The sequence below is a fragment of the Emys orbicularis genome, chromosome 23, assembly GCF_028017835.1.
Source record: "Emys orbicularis isolate rEmyOrb1 chromosome 23, rEmyOrb1.hap1, whole genome shotgun sequence".
In the NCBI taxonomy this organism is placed as follows: Eukaryota; Metazoa; Chordata; order Testudines; family Emydidae; genus Emys; species Emys orbicularis.
In genome coordinates this window covers 19908345-19928784 of record NC_088705.1, presented here as the reverse complement: position 1 = coordinate 19928784, position 20440 = coordinate 19908345, and the positions used below count along the sequence as shown (strand labels likewise).

The 20440-nt window shown below is 48.2% G+C and overlaps 1 protein-coding gene across 2 annotated transcripts in view; it reads left to right on the top strand.

Annotated features, from left to right (window-relative positions):
- ZMPSTE24 (zinc metallopeptidase STE24) overlaps positions 1 to 20235 on the top strand; it is a 133659-nt gene extending 113424 nt beyond the window's left edge. For both annotated transcript variants that reach the window (XM_065421608.1, XM_065421607.1), the window contains one exon: positions 19406 to 20235. In XM_065421608.1, coding sequence (XP_065277680.1) covers positions 19406 to 19630 — 225 coding nt within the window. In that variant the 3' untranslated portion in view covers positions 19631 to 20235. The remainder of the gene's footprint in view (positions 1 to 19405) is intronic.
- The last annotated feature ends 205 nt before the right edge of the window (positions 20236 to 20440 follow it).

Genomic DNA, 20440 nt, shown 5'->3' with positions numbered 1-20440 from the left:
GTAACTCCCTACATTCCTGCCTCACTTCCTACTATCCCCTTGGTCTTTCTCTCCCCTAGTGTGGGGGAAAGGCAACAGGACAGTTAAGTTTTAAATTGCCTCTTTGCTCCACCCCCTCAAGCCCTACTGACTTCTCTTGCTACTTTCAGCTCCCACTTTGCATTAAATTGACCTTAAGAATATCAGTGTTTATATTTATGTAATGTTAGTGATCGTGGCCTCTGGATCACAAACTGTATTTGGAAAGGCAGCCAGGTTCATGGGGTTGGAAATGGTGGAGAAGTTTTTTCTAACAGTAAATATAATCAAAATATATATAGATTCCAACAGCATGTAAATATATTCATCTCAGAACAAAAAATGTAGGCTTTGCCCAAACAAAAATAACAGGAGTACTTGTGGCACCTTAGAGACTAACAAATTTATTAGAGCATAAGCTTTCGTGGGCTACAACCCACTTCTTCGGATGCATATAGAGTGAACCATATATTGAGGAGATATATATACACACACATACAGAGAGCATGAACAGGTGGGAGTTGTCTTACCAACTCTGAGAGGCCAATTAAGTAAGAGGAAAAAAACTTTTGAAGTGATAATCAAGATGGCTCAGTACAGACAGTTTGATAAGAAGCAAGTGTGAAAATACTTACAAGGGGAGATAGATTCAATGTTTGTAATGGCTCAGCCATTCCCAATCCCTATTTAGCCCTGAGTTGATTGTGTCTAGTTTGCATATCAATTCCAGCTCAGCAGTCTCTCCTTGGAGTCTGTTTTTGAAGTTTTTGTTTGCCCAAACAGTGACTCTGAAAAAGCTCTGGGGGTTATGGTGGATAGTCAACTGAACATGAGCTCCCAGTGCAATCATGTTACACGTTTGTCTGCTAGATAAGAATCCATTATCAAATATTTGTTCCCCAGCTAGGTACTTGCAAATTGGGTATTAATATCCTTTTCTCTGTTCATCTCACCTTTTCGCTGTGAACTAGCTGTCCTGAAACAGGCAAGTCCATTAAAGTAACTGAGACCCTGCAGGCATCCAGGAAATCTCTTCATGCAGAATATGCCAAAAACTGGTTTAAATTCAGTGACTGGGTACAGTGCAAAAAACATCAACACAAAATTGGCAAAAATCCTTGCACTAGAATGGCTGCAAGAACTGCTGGCCCTACACTTTAAACTGCTTTCCAGGAACAGCCCTCAGCAATCTCTTTTTGATAATAGGAGAGTAAGTGAATTTTTCTTCTTCATCCCAAGTGCTTTCTGAGAAAGTCATCTCTGATTAATCTTCAGGAAATGCTGAGCGGCATAGTGAAACCTCATCATAGATACAATTGCCATACTACTAGTCAGACCTCTGTCACTGATTTTGCACTTTCTTTGTGTCCAAGTAGCCTTTATGATGGCTATAACTTCTGCATGTAGTGTCTGAAGTGGGCAACTTTTCTCTGAAATCGCAATATATTGTGCTTAGGGTTCTTTGTATCAGTCCAGACTTTACCCCCAAAGTAAGTTCTTTGAGTCATGGTACCTATGTGTATTCTACATGTGTGTGTGCATGCACACCATGCACCCAAATCCAGAAATTCTTCAAAATCAGTGTCTATTGATCCACACATGCACAGTAGCTCCCCTCATGCTCTCAACCGAGGGTGTAAGAGGCAGTGCAGATTGATGCCTCTCTAGTTCCTTCTGACTGCCACATGGCCTGAGTCAGAAACATGTCCTCCTCCATTCTGTGCATAACCTGTAAAGTAGAAAGTATTTGTAAATAGTTTTATCTCTTAGCTTAGCAGTTTAAATTTGTAGTTAGTATAGAGTAGTCCTCCCCTCCCCCCCAGTTGAGGGAAATTCAAGAATTGCATCTCCTGCCCTTGTTCCTTCTCCATCCGTGACGAACATCAACGGTGCCTGTACTGTCTGGGTGAGATGTACAACTTTGCTAAGTGCAATATCTCTTGAGCCTTTCCACCAGAACTCGAGAAGACTAAGAGCTTCACCTAAGAAAGTACCTGATGGAGGAGGCTATGAAGCCCCACTCTGATCCGGGCCAGCGAGACCTCCCTGTCCATTGGCCTCAACTGACCAATAATGTCCCTCCAAGCATGTGCCTTGGAGTAGAGCCTCTAACACTGAAGCCCCAGGACTCTTCCTCCATGGCTCCCCTTGAGAGTAGAAGATACTCTCATGGGCACAAGAATAGATCCCCACAGTGGACTGTCCATAAGAAACACAATCCTTCCCCAAGCTGGTCCAAGTCAGGTCAGACATTGTGCTCAGAACCCATGGAACTGCCTCTGCCAAAGATCTCCAGGTTGGAGGGCAAGACGTGCAAAAGGAGAGATCCACCTTTTTCCCATGGTGACTGTGATACCAAAGCATAAGCACAAACGCTCGCCAATTCCATCTACGAGTGCTGGTCCAGACCTGTCATCAACACCACCTTGTTCATCTAATGATGGTTCGACTGCAACAGATGAGTTGGGGCCTTCAGGCATGACTGCTGGAACTTCTTGGACCCCAGGCTGTTCAGAGACTTACATAACACCAGAGGATATATTCCTCCCCTATCCATAGTCTCCACTCCTTTCTGACCCTGTCCTCCTGAGGGAGGTCTTTACTCCAGAGGAGGAATCTATATCAATGTCCGAGGAGCAGTTGCATTTCCAACCATCAGGCAGGAGTGCCCCAGTACCAATGGTACTGCCACTACCGATGGAACAGTCCTCGGAATCAGAGGAGATAGCTGTACCCATATTTCCGTGGACATACGGGATTCCCAACTACAGTAACTCCTCACTTTAAAGTCGTCCCGGTTAACATTGTTTCGTTGTTACGTTTGCCCAATGCTCCCTTATAACATTGTTTGGCAGCCGCCTGCTTCGTCCATTGCTTGCCAAAAGAACAGCCTGTTGGAACTAGCTGGTAGGGGCTTGGAACCAGTGTGGACCAGCAGCCCCCTTATCAGCTCCCCGCTCCCCTAAGTTCCCTGTGCGGCAGCCGCCAAGCAGGCTATCAATTGCTGGGTATTTCCATACTTGTATGACTTAGGCCGGTTTCTTGTGCAACTTCCTGCACCCCTATGTATTTGAATAAATGAAGAAAAGTCCATATTGTCACCCACAAGGACAATAAATTTTAAAGGAGCAAGAGCATTTTTCCCTCCACATTGCCGTATGCACCTTTCTGATGCAGTTCGCCAGATTCCACTTGCAGTGTCTGGAAGCTTCGCTCCACTTGATTTACCAATCAAACGGGGATCACTTTGACTCCAAGGTGACTGTTCCCTTTAGAGTTATCACCTCCCTCGCTTGGTGATCAAACCCAGAAAAGGTCATGGTGGGGACTTCTTTCAGCTCTCCCACACTCAGGACCACAACTGTGACAGATGCCTCTCTCATGGGGTGGGGTGCTCATCGGGACTACCACCTTGCTTAGGGTACCTGGACCCACAAGTGGCCAGGCTACATATAAACTTACTGGAACTAAGGGCAGTCTGCCTAGGGTGCAAGGCCTTCCTTCCCCTCATACGCTTGCTCCATGTACAGATAATGTTGGACGATATCATCATGGTGGTGTATATAAACAAACAGGGAGGAGCAAGATCTTGTCCCCGCTACCTGTAAGCTGTCAGACTTTGGAACTGGTGTGTCAGGAACCACATCATGATACAGGCTGCTTACCTCCTGGATATTCACAGCTCCCTTCCAGCAAATGAAGCAGAAGTTTCTCTACAGACCACGAATGGCAGATTTATGCACAGTCCTAACCATGATATTTACACAGTGAGGTATTCTGCTCTGGGACTTATTTGCATCCCAAACAGAACGCTTTCTATATATCGTTCCAGGGGAGCAATGGGTCACGACTCCGAGAGTGGTGATCTCCTACTTCTTGGATGGATGGCCCCAGATACACCTTTGCTTCCATCCGCCTACACCCACAAGTCATAGGGAAAGTACGCCACAACAAAGCCACCATCATTCTCCTAGCACCCTACTGGCCCAGACAGTTCTGGTTCACCGAACTTCTAATGATGTCCACCCACCAATCTATCAGGATCTGCCCATTTCCTGATCTCCTAACCAAGGACAAGGGGAAAATCAAGCACCCCAACCCATGCTCACTTCACCTCACGGTCTGATGTTTGGATGGGTGTTGGAAACAGAATGTTCATGCTCTGCCGCCATTCAGGAAACCCTTAACCAAAGTAGAAAAGATTCTACTAGAACCTGCTACCTAGCCAAATGGAGACACTTTTTGGACTGGGCACAACTCCATCAATGTTTGCTAGGAACCATGGGCACTCCTATCCTTGAAGAATACATGTCTAGCTCTTAGTTCAATGCAGGTACATCTAGCAGCAGTTAATGCCTTCATCCCTCTGGAGAAGAGTTCCATCTTTACACTATCAACTCATATATTTATGAAGGGCTTTATCAGAACCTTCCCACTGATCCTTAAACCTACTCCTCAGTGGAATCTTAACCTTGTCCTGTCAACACTTACCGGTCTACCCTTCGAATCTATGGCAACATGTGCCATGGCCTAACTGTCCATGAAGGTGGCCATTTATAGTGGGCATTGCTTCGGCCAGGAGAGCCAGTGAGCTAGGAGCCATCATAGCACACCTTCCCTAGACAGCATTTCACAAAGAGAGAGTTCTTCAAGTGCTTGCTCATGTCCATTCCATGTTAGAGTGTATGTGCACCATTGCCAGAGATTTTTCCCTCACTGGTATCCGTTGGGCCAGCTCTAGCAGCTTCTGGAGCCACACACTTGTGCACCAGTATAAGGGGTGCTGCCGGCCCCCCACCCTCTCAGTTCCTTTTTTCCTCCCGTGACGTTTGCTGGAACAACCCTTTTTGCTCCTGCAAGTCTTTCTTCTCAGTGTTTCATTTGCAGTTATCATAGTTTAGTGTATATCGTTTTTTGTAATCCGTGTTAGTGTATATAGTTAGTTCCTATTGTCAAGGGACTTCTTTGCCTCAGGAGCTGTGCATGCCCTGGTCCCTGGGCTTCAAACCTTGTGCCTCCTGTGGCAAACCTCTGCCCATGAGAGACCCGCACTCCAGCTGCTTAAAATACTTGGGGGAAACTCATGTGAGGGACAAGTACCAGATCTGTCAGGACTTCAGACCCTGCACTAAAAAGGACAGAGACTTTAGGCTGAAGGCTATCCTCGTGGAAGATGCCTTCAGACCAGTCTCAGAGCCAAGCTGCTCCCATTTGGCACCAAGTACTTCAGCATTGGTGCGAAGCACTCCTCCGGGACGGAGCTCTTCCCAGAATGGTTCACCATGTCTGGTGCCGAGGAAGAAGCACAAGAAGCAGTGCACCGACAGAGGGCGCTTGCCGATACAGAAGAAAGACAAGCAGGGAGAAGGCAACACAGTGAGACCAGTGCCAGACCACTCTTGGGCCCACAGTGGCACCATCAGCTCCGCCTAGAGCATTGAGTCTGGTCCAGGACCTTCTGCTGATACCTGGAAGCTACCGCGGTGCAAGCAGTCTGATGGCTGCATCAATCCCAGAGGCTTTCCAAGCAGCTAGGGATCTTCTTTCTCTACCAGTCCTGTCAACTCCAGTGGGACACCTGCTAGCTCTGATGACTGGAGGCAAGGGAGGGAACAAGAAGCATTGGGCTCCTTTCCCAGCACTAGGCACCTCGAACCCTTTAGGGTCAAGCTTTCCCTGATCCTGGCATCCCAATCACTAGTCCGTCTCTGGAACCCCAGCACTGCATGGAGGCAGAAGCGGGTACCGCTCCACTGTGGTTTCTGAGAGGACTCCTCTTCTGAGTCTGAAGGGGAACCTTACATGCCATCTAAAGCCTACTGGCTTATGTGCCACCAGACTCTGGTGCCGATCCCCCTACCAGCACCTGGCCAGCAGGTCAGTGGCTAATTCAATACCCAGGGGTTTTCCCCCAGTATTGGGCCCTCCCTCCCATTGCTCCTACTCAGTGGTTTCCCAGAAACAGGCTACCGCTCCCTCCTGCTCAGCAGTGGACCCCAGCTCAACTATTGACCCCAGTACCTATGTCCAGGAGATGGCTCCAGCAGATGTAGTTGAGCCAGAGGAAGAGGGTGCAATCCTCCTCATCCTCCCCAGATGAGGCTGTCATGGGACCCAGTAGCCAGCTTCCACAGGATGACTTCAGGGCCCATCAGGACCTGAATGAAGCAGTTTGCTGCGAAACTGGGTCTGGACATTGAGGAGCTCAAAAAGACATCTCCCGACCTTATTGATATCCTGGCTGCAGCAGCTCCCTCCATGGTTGCCTTGCCCATCAGTGAGGTGTAGTGATATGACTGGTCAAGGCCCTGTGGCAAAGTCCTTCTCTGCCCCCTACCTCAAAGAAGGCAGAGAAGAAGTATTATGTGCCAGCAAGCGGGTTCGAATACCTGTACTTGCATCCCCCCACAAGGATCCCTGATGGTGTCTGCAGCAAACAAAAGGGACAGTCGAGCACTATCCCTATGCAAAAAGACACCAAGAGACTAGATCTTTTCAATGGGTGGCCTTCAACTACGTATCTCCAACCAACAGGCTTTGCTGGGGAGATATGATTTTAATCTGTGGAACTACTTGACTAAATTTAAAGACTCCCCGCCCGAAGATTCAACAAAGGAGTTCGCTCTCTTCTTGGAGGAGGGTGAGAATGTGGCCTGGATCTCTCTCCAGGTGGCTCTGAATGCTGCCGACTTGGCAGCCAGGCCGCTGCTGTCACCATGAGGTGGTGTTCTTGGCTCCAGTCGTATGGCCTTCCTCACGAGATTCAACAATCTATCCAGGACCTCCCTTTTGAAGGCTCCTCTCTTTTCTTGGACACAAGATTTCACGGCCTGAAGGACTCAAGGGCCACCCTATATTCCTTAGCCCTGTATGCTCCGTCAGCTTCCAGGAAGCAATTCAGGCCCCAGCACTCTTGTTAGTTTTTGGCACCTCCAAGACAGGAGCCCTACAAAAAAAAAAAAAGGCGGAAGTTATAAATGGCACCAACCACTCCCATCCACCTCAGCCTTCCAGTTGGGGTCTCAGAGATGCAGTGGCAGGCCCAAGCAGACCTTTTGAAGGTGTGCCCAAGGGCACTGTACTAGTTGCTGTTTCAGATCTGCCTCCCCTTTTATTTTTGGACTGTCTATTCCTCTTCAGCCCAGCATGGTCATACATAACATCGGCCTCTGGTGCCAAGAAGAACTCTCCCTGCATATAAACGTCAGCGAGCTCAGGGTACTCTTAGTATGGTAAGTATTCCTTCCCCAGATCTCAAGCAAGGTGGTGCGAGTCCTGACAAACAATACTGTGGCCATGTTTTACATCAACAAACAGGGAGAGGTTCAATTTTCAGCCTTGTGTCAGGAGGCCATCCATCTGTGGGACTTCTGCACGAAGCACTCCATTCATCTCAAGGTGTCGCATCTCCTAGGAGCCCAGGATGTACAGGTTCAGCAGATCTTGCTAGGCAGTAGAAAGCCTTCCACCAGGGCAATGTACTTGGCCAAGTAGAAGTGTTTCTCTTTGTGGGCTTCTGAACGTGCTTTCTCTCCATCTTGATCTTCCCTTCAGTCTATCTTGGACTGTTTGCTCCACTTAAAGCAGCAGGGCCTGGCCCTCTCGTCTATTAAAGTGCACTTAGCAACCATCTCAGCCTTCCACCCTACAGTGAACAGCAGGTCAGTCTTCTCCCATGAAATGACAGTTCGGTTTCTCAAGAGGCTGGAAAGGCTCTATCCTCAGGTCTGTGAGCCGACCCCCCTCCCATGAGACTTAAATCTGGTTCTGTCAAAGCTCACAGGTCCCCCCTTTGAGCCATTAGCATCGTGCCCCCTGCTACTTTTCTCTTGGAAGGTTGCCTTCCTGGTGGTGGTCACCTCAGCCAGAAGGATCTCTGAAATCAAGGCCTTTATATCAGAACCACCCTATAAGGTGTTCTTCAAGGTCCAACTCCGTACCCATCTGGCTTTCCTAACAATTGTGTCACAATTCCCTAACAACCAGGCCGTTTTCCTACCAGTCTTCTTCCCGAAACCTCACAAGAACTCTGAGGAATGACGGCTTCACTTGTTGGATCTTAGGCATGCTCACGCCTTTTATATTGAGAGGACTAAACCCTTCTACAAATCCATGCAACTCTTCGTATCAATAGCAGAAAGGATGAGAGGGCTACCTGTATCAGCCCAGAGGATCTCATCCTAGATAACCATCTACATCCGAGCTTGCTATGAGCAGGTAAATGTCCTGCCTCTGGTCATCTTAACTGCTCACTCCACAAGAGACCAATCATTGTCAGCACTGTTCCTCACACAGGTCCCAATCATAGAATCATAGAATATCAGGGTTGGAAGGGACCTCAGGAGGTCATCTAGTCCAACCCCCTGCTCAAAGCAGGACCAATTCCCAACTAAATCATCCCAGCCAGGGCTTTGTCAAGCCGGGCCTTAAAAACCTCCAAGGAAGGAGACTCCACCACCTCCCTAGGTAACGCATTCCAGTGCTTCACCACCCTCCTAGTGAAATAGTGTTTCCTAATATCCAACCTAGACCTCCCCCACTGCAACTTGAGACCATTGCTCCTTGTTCCGTCATCTGCCACCATTGAGAACAGCCGAGTTCCATCCTCTTTGGAACCCCCCTTCAGGTAGTTGAAGGCTGCTATCAAATCCCCCCTCATTCTTCTCTTCTGGAGACTAAACAATCCCAGTTCCCTCAGCCTCTCCTCATAAGTCATGCGCTCCAGACCCCTAATCATTTTTGTTGCCCTCCGCTGGACTCTTTCCAATTTTTCCACATCCTTCTTGTAGTGTGGGGCCCAAAACTGGACACAGTACTCCAGATGAGGCCTCACCAATGTCGAATAAAGGGGAACGATCACGTCCCTCGATCTGCTGGCAATGCCCCTACTTATACAGCCCAAAATGCCGTTAGCCTTCTTGGCAACAAGAGCACACTGTTGACTCATATCCAGCTTCTCGTCCACTGTGACCCCTAGGTCCTTTTCTGCAGAACTGCTATCTAGCCATTCGGTCCCTAGTCTGTAGCTGTGCATGGGATTCTTCCGTCCTAAGTGCAGGACTCTGCACTTGTCCTTGTTGAACCTCATCAGGTTTCTTTTGGCCCAATCCTCTAATTTGTCTAGGTCCCTCTGTATCCGATCCCTACCCTCTAGTGTATCTACCACGCCTCCTAGTTTAGTGTCATCGGCAAACTTGCTGAGAGTGCAGTCCACACCATCCTCCAGATCATTAATAAAGATATTAAACAAAACCGGCCCCAGGACCGACCCTTGGGGCACTCCGCTTGAAACTGGCTGCCAACTAGACATGGAGCCATTGATCACTACCCGTTGAGCCCGACGATCTAGCCAGTTTTCTATCCACCTTACAGTCCATTCATCCAGCCCATACTTCTTTAACTTGGCAGCAAGAATACTGTGGGAGACCGTATCAAAAGCTTTGCTAAAGTCAAGGAATAACACATCCACTGCTTTCCCCTCATCCACAGAGCCAGTTATCTCATCATAGAAGGCAATTAGGTTAGTCAGGCACGACTTCCCCTTGGTGAATCCATGCTGACTGTTCCTGATCACTTTCCTCTCCTCTAAGTGTTTCATAATTGATTCCTTGAGGACCTGCTCCATGATTTTTCCAGGGACTGAGGTGAGGCTGACTGGCCTGTAAGTTCCCCGGATCCTCCTCCTTCCCTTTTTTAAAGATGGGCACTACATTAGCCTTTTTCCAGTCATCCGGGACCTCCCCCGATCGCCAATCCAACTGTTGTTCTTCGAGATGTATTGCTCATGTCCATTCCATGACCCACCCTCTTACCCCTTTGTCAGAGTTAACCGACAAGAAGGAACTGAGAAAGTGTGGAGCTGGCAGCGCCCCTTATACCGCACATAAGCATGCAGCTCCAGAGGGCACTAGAGTTGACCCAACTGATACTACTGAGGGAAAAATCTCTGACAACAATGCATGCAGCGCGCATACACCCTAACATGGAACGGACATGAGCAACACATCTCAACAATAGTTACGAAGATGAGATGTGTTGTAACTATTGTTGAGATGTGTTACAACAATAACACTGGGTAGTAGCTGTTTTTTCCCTTCGGTTACATCTCACATTTCTCCCCAACATTGAGTTCCACATCAATCAAGCAATACACTTACCTGTATTGTTCCCCAAACCCTATGCTTCCTCTGAGGACAAGAGATTTCACTCCCTCAACATCCAGCATGCCCTGGCTTTGTACCTGCAAAGAACCAAACCCATTAGGTCTGAGGCTTTTTGTTGCCATAGCAGAAAGAGCTCATGCCCAAGCCTGATCCTACCAGAGGATTTCTAAAGGGGTTTCAGGATGCATCTTAGCAGGCCTGCACAACTCATAAAGCGTTGAGGGCCATATTACTCCACAGAAAATAGCTGAGGGCCGAAACCCTCCGACAACACCCCCCCCCCCCAGCGCCACCCAGCCCCCCCCCGAAACACAACCCCCCCCCCCCCCCCCCAGCGCCGCCCGCCCCACATAAGAACATAAGAAAGGCCGTACTGGGTCAGACCAAAGGTCCATCTAGCCCAGTATCTGTCTACCGACAGTGGCCAATGCCAGGTGCCCCAGAGGGAGTGAACCTAACAGGCAATGATCAAGTGATCTTTCTCCTGCCATCCATCTCCATCCTCTGACGAACAGAGGCTAGGGACACCATTCTTACCCATCCTGGCTAATAGCCATTTATGGACTTAGCCACCATGAATTTATCCAGTCCCCTTTTAAACATTGTTATAGTCCTAGCCTTCACAACCTCCTCAGGTAAGGAGTTCCACAAGTTGACTGTGCACTGCGTGAAGAAGAACTTCCTTTTATTTGTTTTAAACCTGCTGCCTATTAATTTCTTTTGGTGACCCCTAGTCCTTGTATTATGGGAATAAGTAAATAACTTTTCCTTATCCACTTTCTCCACATCACTCATGATTTTATATAACTCTATCATATCCCCCCTTAGTCTTCTCTTTTCCAAACTGAAGAGTCCTAGCCTCTTTAATCTTTCCTCATATGGGACCCTCTCTAAACCCTTAATCATTTTAGTTGCTCTTTTCTGAACCTTTTCTAGTGCTAGAATATCTTTTTTGAGGTGAGGAGACCACATCTGTACACAGTATTCGAGATGTGGGCGAACCATGGATTTATATAAGGGCAATAATATATTCTCAGTCTTATTCTCTATCCCCTTTTTAATGATTCCTAACATCCTGTTTGCTTTTTTGACCGCCTCTGCACACTGCGTGGACATCTTTAGAGAACTATCCACGATGACGCCAAGATCTTTTTCCTGACTCGTTGTAGCTAAATTAGCCCCCATCATGTTGTATGTATAGTTGGGGTTATTTTTTCCAATGTGCATTACTTTACATTTATCCACATTAAATTTCATTTGCCATTTTGTTGCCCAATCACTTAGTTTTGTGAGATCTTTTTGAAGTTCTTCACAATCTGCTTTGGTCTTAACTATCTTGAGTAGTTTAGTATCATCTGCAAACTTTGCCACCTCACTGTTTACCCCTTTCTCCAGATCATTTATGAATAAATTGAATAGGATAGGTCCTAGGACTGACCCTTGGGGAACACCACGAGTTACCCCTCTCCATTCTGAGAATTTACCATTAATTCCTACCCTTTGTTCCCTGTCCTTTAACCAGTTCTCAATCCATGAAAGGACCTTCCCTTTTATCCCATGACAGCTTAATTTACGTAAGAGCCTTTGGTGAGGGACCTTGTCAAAGGCTTTCTGGAAATCTAAGTACACTATGTCCACCGGATCCCCCTTGTCCACATGTTTGTTGACCCCTTCAAAGAACTCTAATAGATTAGTAAGACACGATTTCCCTTTACAGAAACCATGTTGACTATTGCTCAAGAGTTTATGTTTTTCTATGTGTCTGACAATTTTGTTCTTTACTATTGTTTCAACTAATTTGCCCGGTACTGACGTTAGACTTACCGGTCTGTAATTGCCGGGATCACCCCTAGAGCCCTTTTTAAATATTGGCGTTACATTAGCTAACTTCCAGTCATTGGGTACCGAAGCCGATTTAAAGGACAGGTTACAAACCTTAGTTAATAGTTCCGCAACTTCACATTTGAGTTCTTTCAGAACTCTTGGGTGAATGCCATCTGGTCCCGGTGACTTGTTAATGTTGAGTTTATCAATTAATTCCAAAACCTCCTCTAGTGATACTTCAATCTGTGACAGTTCCTCAGATTTGTCACCTACAAAAGCCAGCTCAGGTTTGGGAATCTCCCTAACATCCTCAGCCGTGAAGACTGAAGCAAAGAATCCATTTAGTTTCTCCGCAATGACTTTATCATCTTTAAGCGCTCCTTTTGTATTTTCATCGTCAAGGGGCCCCACTGGTTGTTTAGCAGGCTTCCTGCTTCTGATGTACTTAAAAAACATTTTGTTATTACCTTTGGAGTTTTTGGCTAGCCGTTCTTCAAACTCCTCTTTGGCTTTTCTTATTACACTCTTGCACTTAAGTTGGCAGTGTTTGTGCTCCTTTCTATTTGCCTCACTAGGATTTGACTTCCACTTTTTAAAGGAAGTCTTTTTATCTCTCACTGCTTCTTTTACATGGTTGTTAAGCCACGGTGGCTCTTTTTTAGTTCTTTTACTGTTTTTCTTAATTTGGGGTATACATTGAAGTTGAGCCTCTATTATGGTGTCTTTAAAAAGGGCCCACGCAACTTGCAGGGATTTCATTTTAGTCACTGAACCTTTTAACTTTTGTCTAACTAACCCCCTCATTTTTGTATAGTTCCCCCTTTTGAAATTAAAGGCCACAGTGTTGGGCAGTTGAGGTGTTCTTCCCACCACAGGGATGTTGAATGCTATTGTATTATGGTCACTATTTCCAAGCGGTCCCGCTATAGTTACCTCTTGGACCAGCTCCTGCGCTCCACTCAGGATTAAATCTAGAGTCGCCTCTCCCCTTGTGGGTTCCCGTACCAGCTGCTCCATGAAGCAGTCATTTAAAGTATCGAGAAATTTTATCTCTGCATTTCGTCCTGAAGTGAAATGTTCCCAGTCAATATGGGGATAATTGAAATCCCCCACTATTATTGGGTTCTTAATTTTGATAGCCTCTCTAATTTCCCTTAGCATTTCATCATCACTATTACTGTCCTGGTCAGGTGGTCGATAATAGATCCCTAATGTTATATTTTTACTAGAGCATGAAATTTCTATCCATAGAGACTCTATGGAACCTGTGGATTCGCTTAAGATTTTTACTTCATTTGAATCTACACTTTCTTTAACATATAGTGCCACTCCTCCCCCTGCACGGCCTGTTCTGTCCTTCCGATATATTTTGTACCCCGGAATGATTGTGTCCCATTGATTGCTCTCAGTCCACCAGGTTTCTGTGATGCCTATTATAGCTATATCCTCCTTTATCACAAGGCACTCTAGTTCACCCATCTTATTATTTAGACTTCTGGCATTTGTGTACAAGCACTTTAAAAACTTGTCCCTGTTTATTAGCCTGCCTTTTTCTGATGTGCCAGATTCTTTTTTATGTGGCTGTTTATCATTTGATCCGGCCCTTACATTATACTTTTCAGTCCTCTGCTCCTGACTATAACCTGGAGATTCTCTATCATCAGACTCTCCCCTAAGAGAAGTCTGTGTCCGATCCACACGCTCCTCTGCAGCAGTCGGCTTTCCCCCATCTCCTAGTTTAAAAACTGCTCTACAACCTTTTTAATGTTTAGTGCCAGCAGTCTGGTTCCACTTTGGTTTAGGTGGAGCCCATCTCTCCTGTATAGGCTCCTCCCATCCCAGAAGTTTCCCCAGTTCCTAATGAACGTGAACCCCTCCTCTCTACACCATCGTCTCATCCACGCATTGAGACTCTGAAGCTCTGCCTGCCTACCTGGCCCTGCGCGTGGAACTGGGAGCATTTCTGAAAATGCCACCATAGAGGTCCTGGATTTCAGTCTCTTCCCTAGCAGCCTAAATTTGGCTTCCAGGACATCTCTCCTACCCTTCCCTATGTCATTGGTACCTACATGTACCACGACCACCGGCTCCTCCCCAGCACTACACATAAGTCTATCTAGATGCCTCGAGAGATCCGCAACCTTTGCACCAGGCAGGCAAGTCACCATACGGTTCTCCCGGTCATCACAGACCCAGCTATCTACATTTCTAATAATCGAATCTCCCATTACTAACACCTGCCTTTTCCTAGAAACTGGAGTTCCCTCCCCCGGAGAGGCAACCTCAGTGCGAGAGGCAACCCCAGAACCATCTGGAAGGAGGGTCCCAACTACGGGAAAGTTTCCCTCTGCTCCCATTGACTGCTCTACTTCCCTGGGCCCTTCTTCCTCCTTAACAGCACAGGTGCTGTCTAAGCGGAGGTGGGACAATTCTACAGTGTCCCGGAAAGCCTCATCAACATACCTCTCTGCCTCTCTCAGCTCCTCCAGTTCCGCCACCCTGGCCTCCAAAGTCCGTACATGGTCTCTGAGGGCCAGGAGCTCCTTGCACCGACTGCACACATACGCCACCCGCCCACAGGGCAGGTAATCATACATGCAACAGTCGGTGCAATAAACTGGATAGCCCCCACTCTGCTGCTGGGCTTCTGCCTGCATTGTATCCTAGTTAGTGAAAGCGTGGTTTACAGAAGGGAGTTTTGGAATGTGATTTGGTTTATAGGTTTTAGGGGGGGGCCACGGGGATGGGGTTACGGCTGGCGAGGGACTCCCACTCCCTTCCCGCTCCCCTTCTAAACTCCCTTGCGAAACTCCCTGTTAGCAGCCCCTGGTCGCTTGTGCGTGGCTTTATAAAGCCCTGGCCTGAGTGAATGCCCCGCCCACTGATTAAGGCTCAGCCAATTACCAGAGGCTTCGAGCTTTCAAACCTGCCTCCAACTGCCAGCCAGAGCACACGGTCCCCCACAGATGCTGTATTAGCTCCTCCTTCACCTGGAGAACTCCCTTGCGAAACTCCCTGTTAGCAGCTCCTGTTCGCAAAGCTGAACACGGAAACAACCCCCCCAGCGCCGCCGAAACACACACACACACACCCCCGCGCCACCTGCCCCACGGATAAAAACCCTCCTTCCCCAGCGCCGCCCCACCGAAACAGCAGTATTGAACCTCGGTAATATGTTATAGCGAGCCCCTAAAGTAGTATAATTAAGGTAAAAGAAAAATGTCTTTTTGCTAGAAGTAGAATAAGATCTTCCCCCCACTTTGTAATCAATTGCCCTGTGGAATGAATGAGGTGTGAATGAGGAAGGCATGGAAGGCAGGCACCTCCAGACAGCTGCAACCCTTGGAGAGGGCAGGGCTGGCTCTAGGATTTTTGCCGCCCCAAGCAAAAAAAATTTTGGCTGCCTCCCCTTTCTTTTTCGTGTCCCTCTGCCCCCGGCCCCACCCCAACTCTACCCCTTCCGAACCCCTTCCCCAAATCCCCAGCACCGCCTCCTCCCCCGGCGTGCCACATTTCTCCCCCCCTTTGCTTCCTGCGGGCCCCCCGTGACCTCCCGCCCTAACTCACCTCCGCTCCGCCTACTCCCCCGGGCGCGCCGCCACTCCGCTTCTCCCCCCTCCCTCTCAGGTGAGGGAGGGCGGAGAAGCGGAGCAGCGGCGCGTTCAGGGGAGCAGGCGGAGCAGAGGTGAGCTAGGGTTGGGGGACGCAGGAAGTAACGGGGGGGTAGAGGAACCGCTCCCCGCTCCAGCTCACCTCCACTCCACCACCACCGCCTCCCCCGAGCGCCCGCCGCTCAGCTTCTCCTCCCTCCCAGCCTTGCTGCGCGAAACAGCGGTTTTGCATGTGGCAAGCCTGGGAGGGAGGGGGGAGAAGCGGAGCGGCGGCGCGTTCAGGGGAGCAGGCAGAGCGGAGGTGAGCTAGGGTGGGGGGGTGCAGGAAGTAACGGGGGGGTAGAGGAACCACTCCCCGCTCCAGCTCACCTCCGCCGCCTCCCCCGAGCGCCCCGCCGCTTGGCTTCTCCTCCCTCTGGGAGGGAGGGGGGAGAAGCGGAGCGGCGGCGGCGCGCTCAGGGGAGCAGGCAGAGCGGAGGCGAGCTGGGGCAGCGAGGGCACTTTTTCCCCATGCCCCGGAGTCGGCACCTATGATGGCAGGCACCAGAATGCCACCCCTAGAAATGTGCCACCCCAAGCACCTGCTTGTTTTGCTGGTGCCTGGAGCCGGCCCTGGGAAAGGGGATGGGAGCCAGACCAGATCAGTAGAACAGGTCAGCCACCGACTCACCAGTCGCCTCCTCAGCTCCCCTCCCCCGGCTCGCCTACTTACCCTCCGCCACTGCCTGCTCGCTCGCCTCCTCAGCCCCCCCTCCCCCGCCACAGGCTCACCTGCCCCCCCACCACTGCCCGCCCACTCGCCTTCTCAGCCCTCCACCCGCCCGGCTCGCCTACTCACCCCCCCGCGGGCCGCACAGTGAGCCCATCTACTCAACCCCCGCAGGCCGCACAGTGAGCCCACACGGGCCGCATGTTGTGCAGGCCTGCTATAGTTCAAGCATCGGCTGCAGTTGCAGTGATAGGAATGGCAGTATTGCAAACATCTTTGCTGCCAGCTTCCTCATACCCTGATCCAGTCTGAACACTGCTTGCCAGTCACCCACATGTGGTATACAGATAGGGATCATCAGTCGAAGAAGTAGTGAAGCTTACTTACTATTACTGGAGGTTGTTCGACATGTGTGCTCCCTATTTGTATTCCTCTGTCCACCCTCCTTCCCCTCTGCTTCATATCCTGTTGCATTTGCAGTAAGAAGAGGAACTGGAGAGGGGTCAACCCGCACTGCCTCTTATACATTTGTTCAGGAGCATGCGGGGCTCTACTGTGTATATGCGGGTCAATGGACACTGCTTTTGAAGAATTTCAGTACACAGGCGCATGGCACACATGTGTGTACCCACTTGTGGAATACAGATAAGGACCACACATCTTGAAGTTACAGTAAGTAACCTCCACTAAGGCTATGTCTTCACTAGCACTTTTGTCGGTTAGGGGTGTGAAGAAAACACACCCCTGACTGACATAAATTTCACCAACATAAGTGCTGGTGTGGACAGTGCTTTGTCAACAGGAGACTCTCTTCCACCAACATAGCTACCACCGCTCATTCGGGGTGGTTTAAATAGAACAGCTCCATGGGAGACCTTTCAGTGGTGCAGCTGCTGCAGTACAGCTGTGCTGGTGTAAGGTCTGTAGTGTAGACATAGCCTTAGTTTGCTAACATTTCACAGGTCTCCAATGGTGGCCGTCCCATTACTCTACACAAAGCTGAAGTACCCAAAATAGAAATTCAGGGTTGATGTTTCTAGAATAGTCAGGATAGCCTTTCCCAGAATAGGAGCACATAAAAAACAGCTCTGCTTGTTCTGTACCACACGTTAGTAATAGGCAAAAAAGCATCTTAAAGAATTGATTTCTAGTTGGTTAAAGTACAGCACAAGAGAGGCATACTGAGTGTCAAAAACTTCCAGAAAAGATTAAAGCCCATGAGACAAAGGCATTAGCTACTTATTAGACCAAAAAATATTTTGTCCCCAAAGTGGCAGCATAAACATCAATGGACTGGCCTTTCTTGAAGGAAAAAAAGTGTCATGTGTTTGTGTGGGATCAATCTGTTATCTATACTGCAAAGGCATTAGGTTTTGTTTTTTCTCTTTAGTTATGTAGATCAGTGGTTTTCAGACTGCGGGTCACGACCCAGTACTGGGTGGTGGAATGGAAGGCACTGGGTCGCGGTGGCTCTGGTCAGCACCACTGACCGGGCCGTTAAAAGTCCCGTCGGCAGTGCTGCCCGGCAAAGGCAGGCTAGTCCCTACCTGTCCAGCTCCTAGGCGGCGGGTGGGGGCGGGGCATGGGGCTCCGTGCACTGGCTCCACACACCCATGAGAGCTGGGGGAGGGGCAGTGCCCGCAGGCAAGAGCCGTGCGGAACCACTTGTGCGCCTCCGCCTAGGAGCCGGACCTGCTGCTGGCCGCTTCCGGGGCGCAGCATGGTCCACGGTGCCAAGACAGGCAAGAAGCCTGCCTTAGTACCCCCGCTGCTCCACTGACCGGGAGTCGCCCGAGGTAAGCCTGCACCCAATCCTCTGCCCCAGCCCTGAGCCCCCCCAAACCTGGAGCCCCTTCCTGTACCCTTAACCCCCTCCCCCTGCCCTAGCCCGGAGCCCCCTCCTCCACCCAAACCTCACATTCCTGGCCCCACCCTGCAGCCCTCACCTCTGCACCCCAACCTTGTGCCCCAGCCCTGAGCCTCTCCCACACCCCAAACCCCTCATCCCCAGTTCCATTTGGTCTCGGGCATCAACAATTTTCTTCAATTGGGTCACCAGAAAAAACGTTTGAAAACCACTAATGCAGACGTTGGGGAAGCTGCTGTAGCTATGAGCTTCTCCCATATGACAGTATCCTTCCATTACTAACCAAAATGTTAGCCGAATCTTTAACCTTCCAACCTGCCCATTTATGACACCATCATTCAAAATGTGTGAAAAATGAATGAAATGTGAAACATCAGTTTTTTACACCATAATTAAATTGTTTTTAAGCTATCAATTCTATTTTAAGAGTGCTTTCTCACTCTGTGGATTAAATAAAGCAGTGTTCTAAACAGTTCTATCACAGTTCTGTCACAATCATAAGACTCCTAACTCCTCAGAGATCTGTGCGGGGTTGAAATCTTGCTGCCTCTGAGCAACAGAAGTAATTGCTGTGTAAACTAACCATAGACTTGGTGTACTCTTTCTGTGGGTAATGTTGCTAGACATGAGTAGAATACTGGAGAATGGAACTCTTGGATTCTTCCTCTCCTTCTGATTGTGACCTGGTGGTTAGAGATGGGATAACTAATGCCTACTGATTTGGCACTTTTATTTTGAGAAGTGTGACTGATCGGATAAGATGTGTGTCTGCCATATTAATGACCTAGACTCTACTCCCAGCAGTGTGTGAAGAGGCCTTGTGCATCCTCTGTTAACTTATTTGTAAAATGGGAGATTAATATTTGACTATCTTCTACGGTTGGGGTGCAAGATTTTCAGTGTTAAGGGCTATGAAGTGCAGAAATATTAGCTCACATTAGAGGTGAGATTTGAATTTGTCTACTAATTTCAAGATCAGTGCTCTTCCCCTAGATTACAGGGTACTAGGTTGGGGACTCTCCTGGAACACTTCCCAACTTGGTGGTATGGGAAGGTGGACTAAGCTCAAATGCAGAATGTTGCACAGCCCTGATGTTAAAAATTTCCAGCTGGTTTGCTGACAGTTGGTATTCCTGCTGGATGATTTACTAACACTGTAAGGAAACTGTAGGCAGCAATTTTATACCATTTTCATCTATTTTTCGCACTACAGGTTCTCTCTTTTTGCTTGACTGTGTTGAGCCGACGATTTGAGTTTCAAGCTGATGCATTTGCCAAGGAGCTTGGGAAGGCTAAAGACCTATACTCTGCTCTGATCAAATTAAACAAAGATAATTTGGGATTTCCTGTTTCTGACTGGATATTTTCAATGTGGCATTATTCCCACCCTCCCCTGTTAGAAAGACTTCAAGCCTTGAAGGATGCAAAGCAAGACTGACTGGAATCATTGTTGGTTCAGAGACCGTGTTTCCATCTCAGAAGCAAAATTCAGAGCTGTTTTTTATTTTTTTTAAGTAATCCTTCCAATGTTCCCTGATCTGAATGCAGTTAGCTTCTGAAATGTGTGTTAAATTTACTGAACTGAATTTTTAAGAAAATAACTTGTGGGACTGAATTTGGAGAATATATTGTATAAAGGCTTTTCCTTTTCACTAAATTTTATCTTTAAATGACAGAACACTTTGAGGGAAAGCAATTCCCCTTGTCCTCAGAAGCAAACACCCCTTGAGTTTGTGTAAATTTTGAATGTAGCTTTTGACATTTTGACCATTTCTTAGTTTTTTGTAAAGTGAACTGTAGCTTTTCGCCCTCATCAGTTTGATTGGCAGCACCTCAGCCCTGTGCTCCTAATTCACAGTGGAAAAGGTTTGGGTGACTTACTTCCTCATGTGACAAATGCTTATGCTAGTTAATCACTATTCAAATGTATTTAAAAAGTGGTTGTATTGGATAGAAGGCTCACCTTTTCCATGGATTCAAATTCCTGTGTGCAATGAATGAAAAAGCTACTTTCATAGGTATAATAAAACTGCCTCTTCTTTCAATGGAGGAATAACAATAAATTCCATCTCCAGAATGTGTGGGATCATTCTTGATGAAGTCATCACTTGTGCACTCTAACCAGCAGCCCTATACTGGGGCTTGGTGTCAGCTCCAGTGACAGCTCCTCACCCTTCATTGAGCCTGTGGACAATGGAGGAGGGGCTACAGAAAGGCAGCAAGAAGATCCATAGAAGGGAGGAAAGCT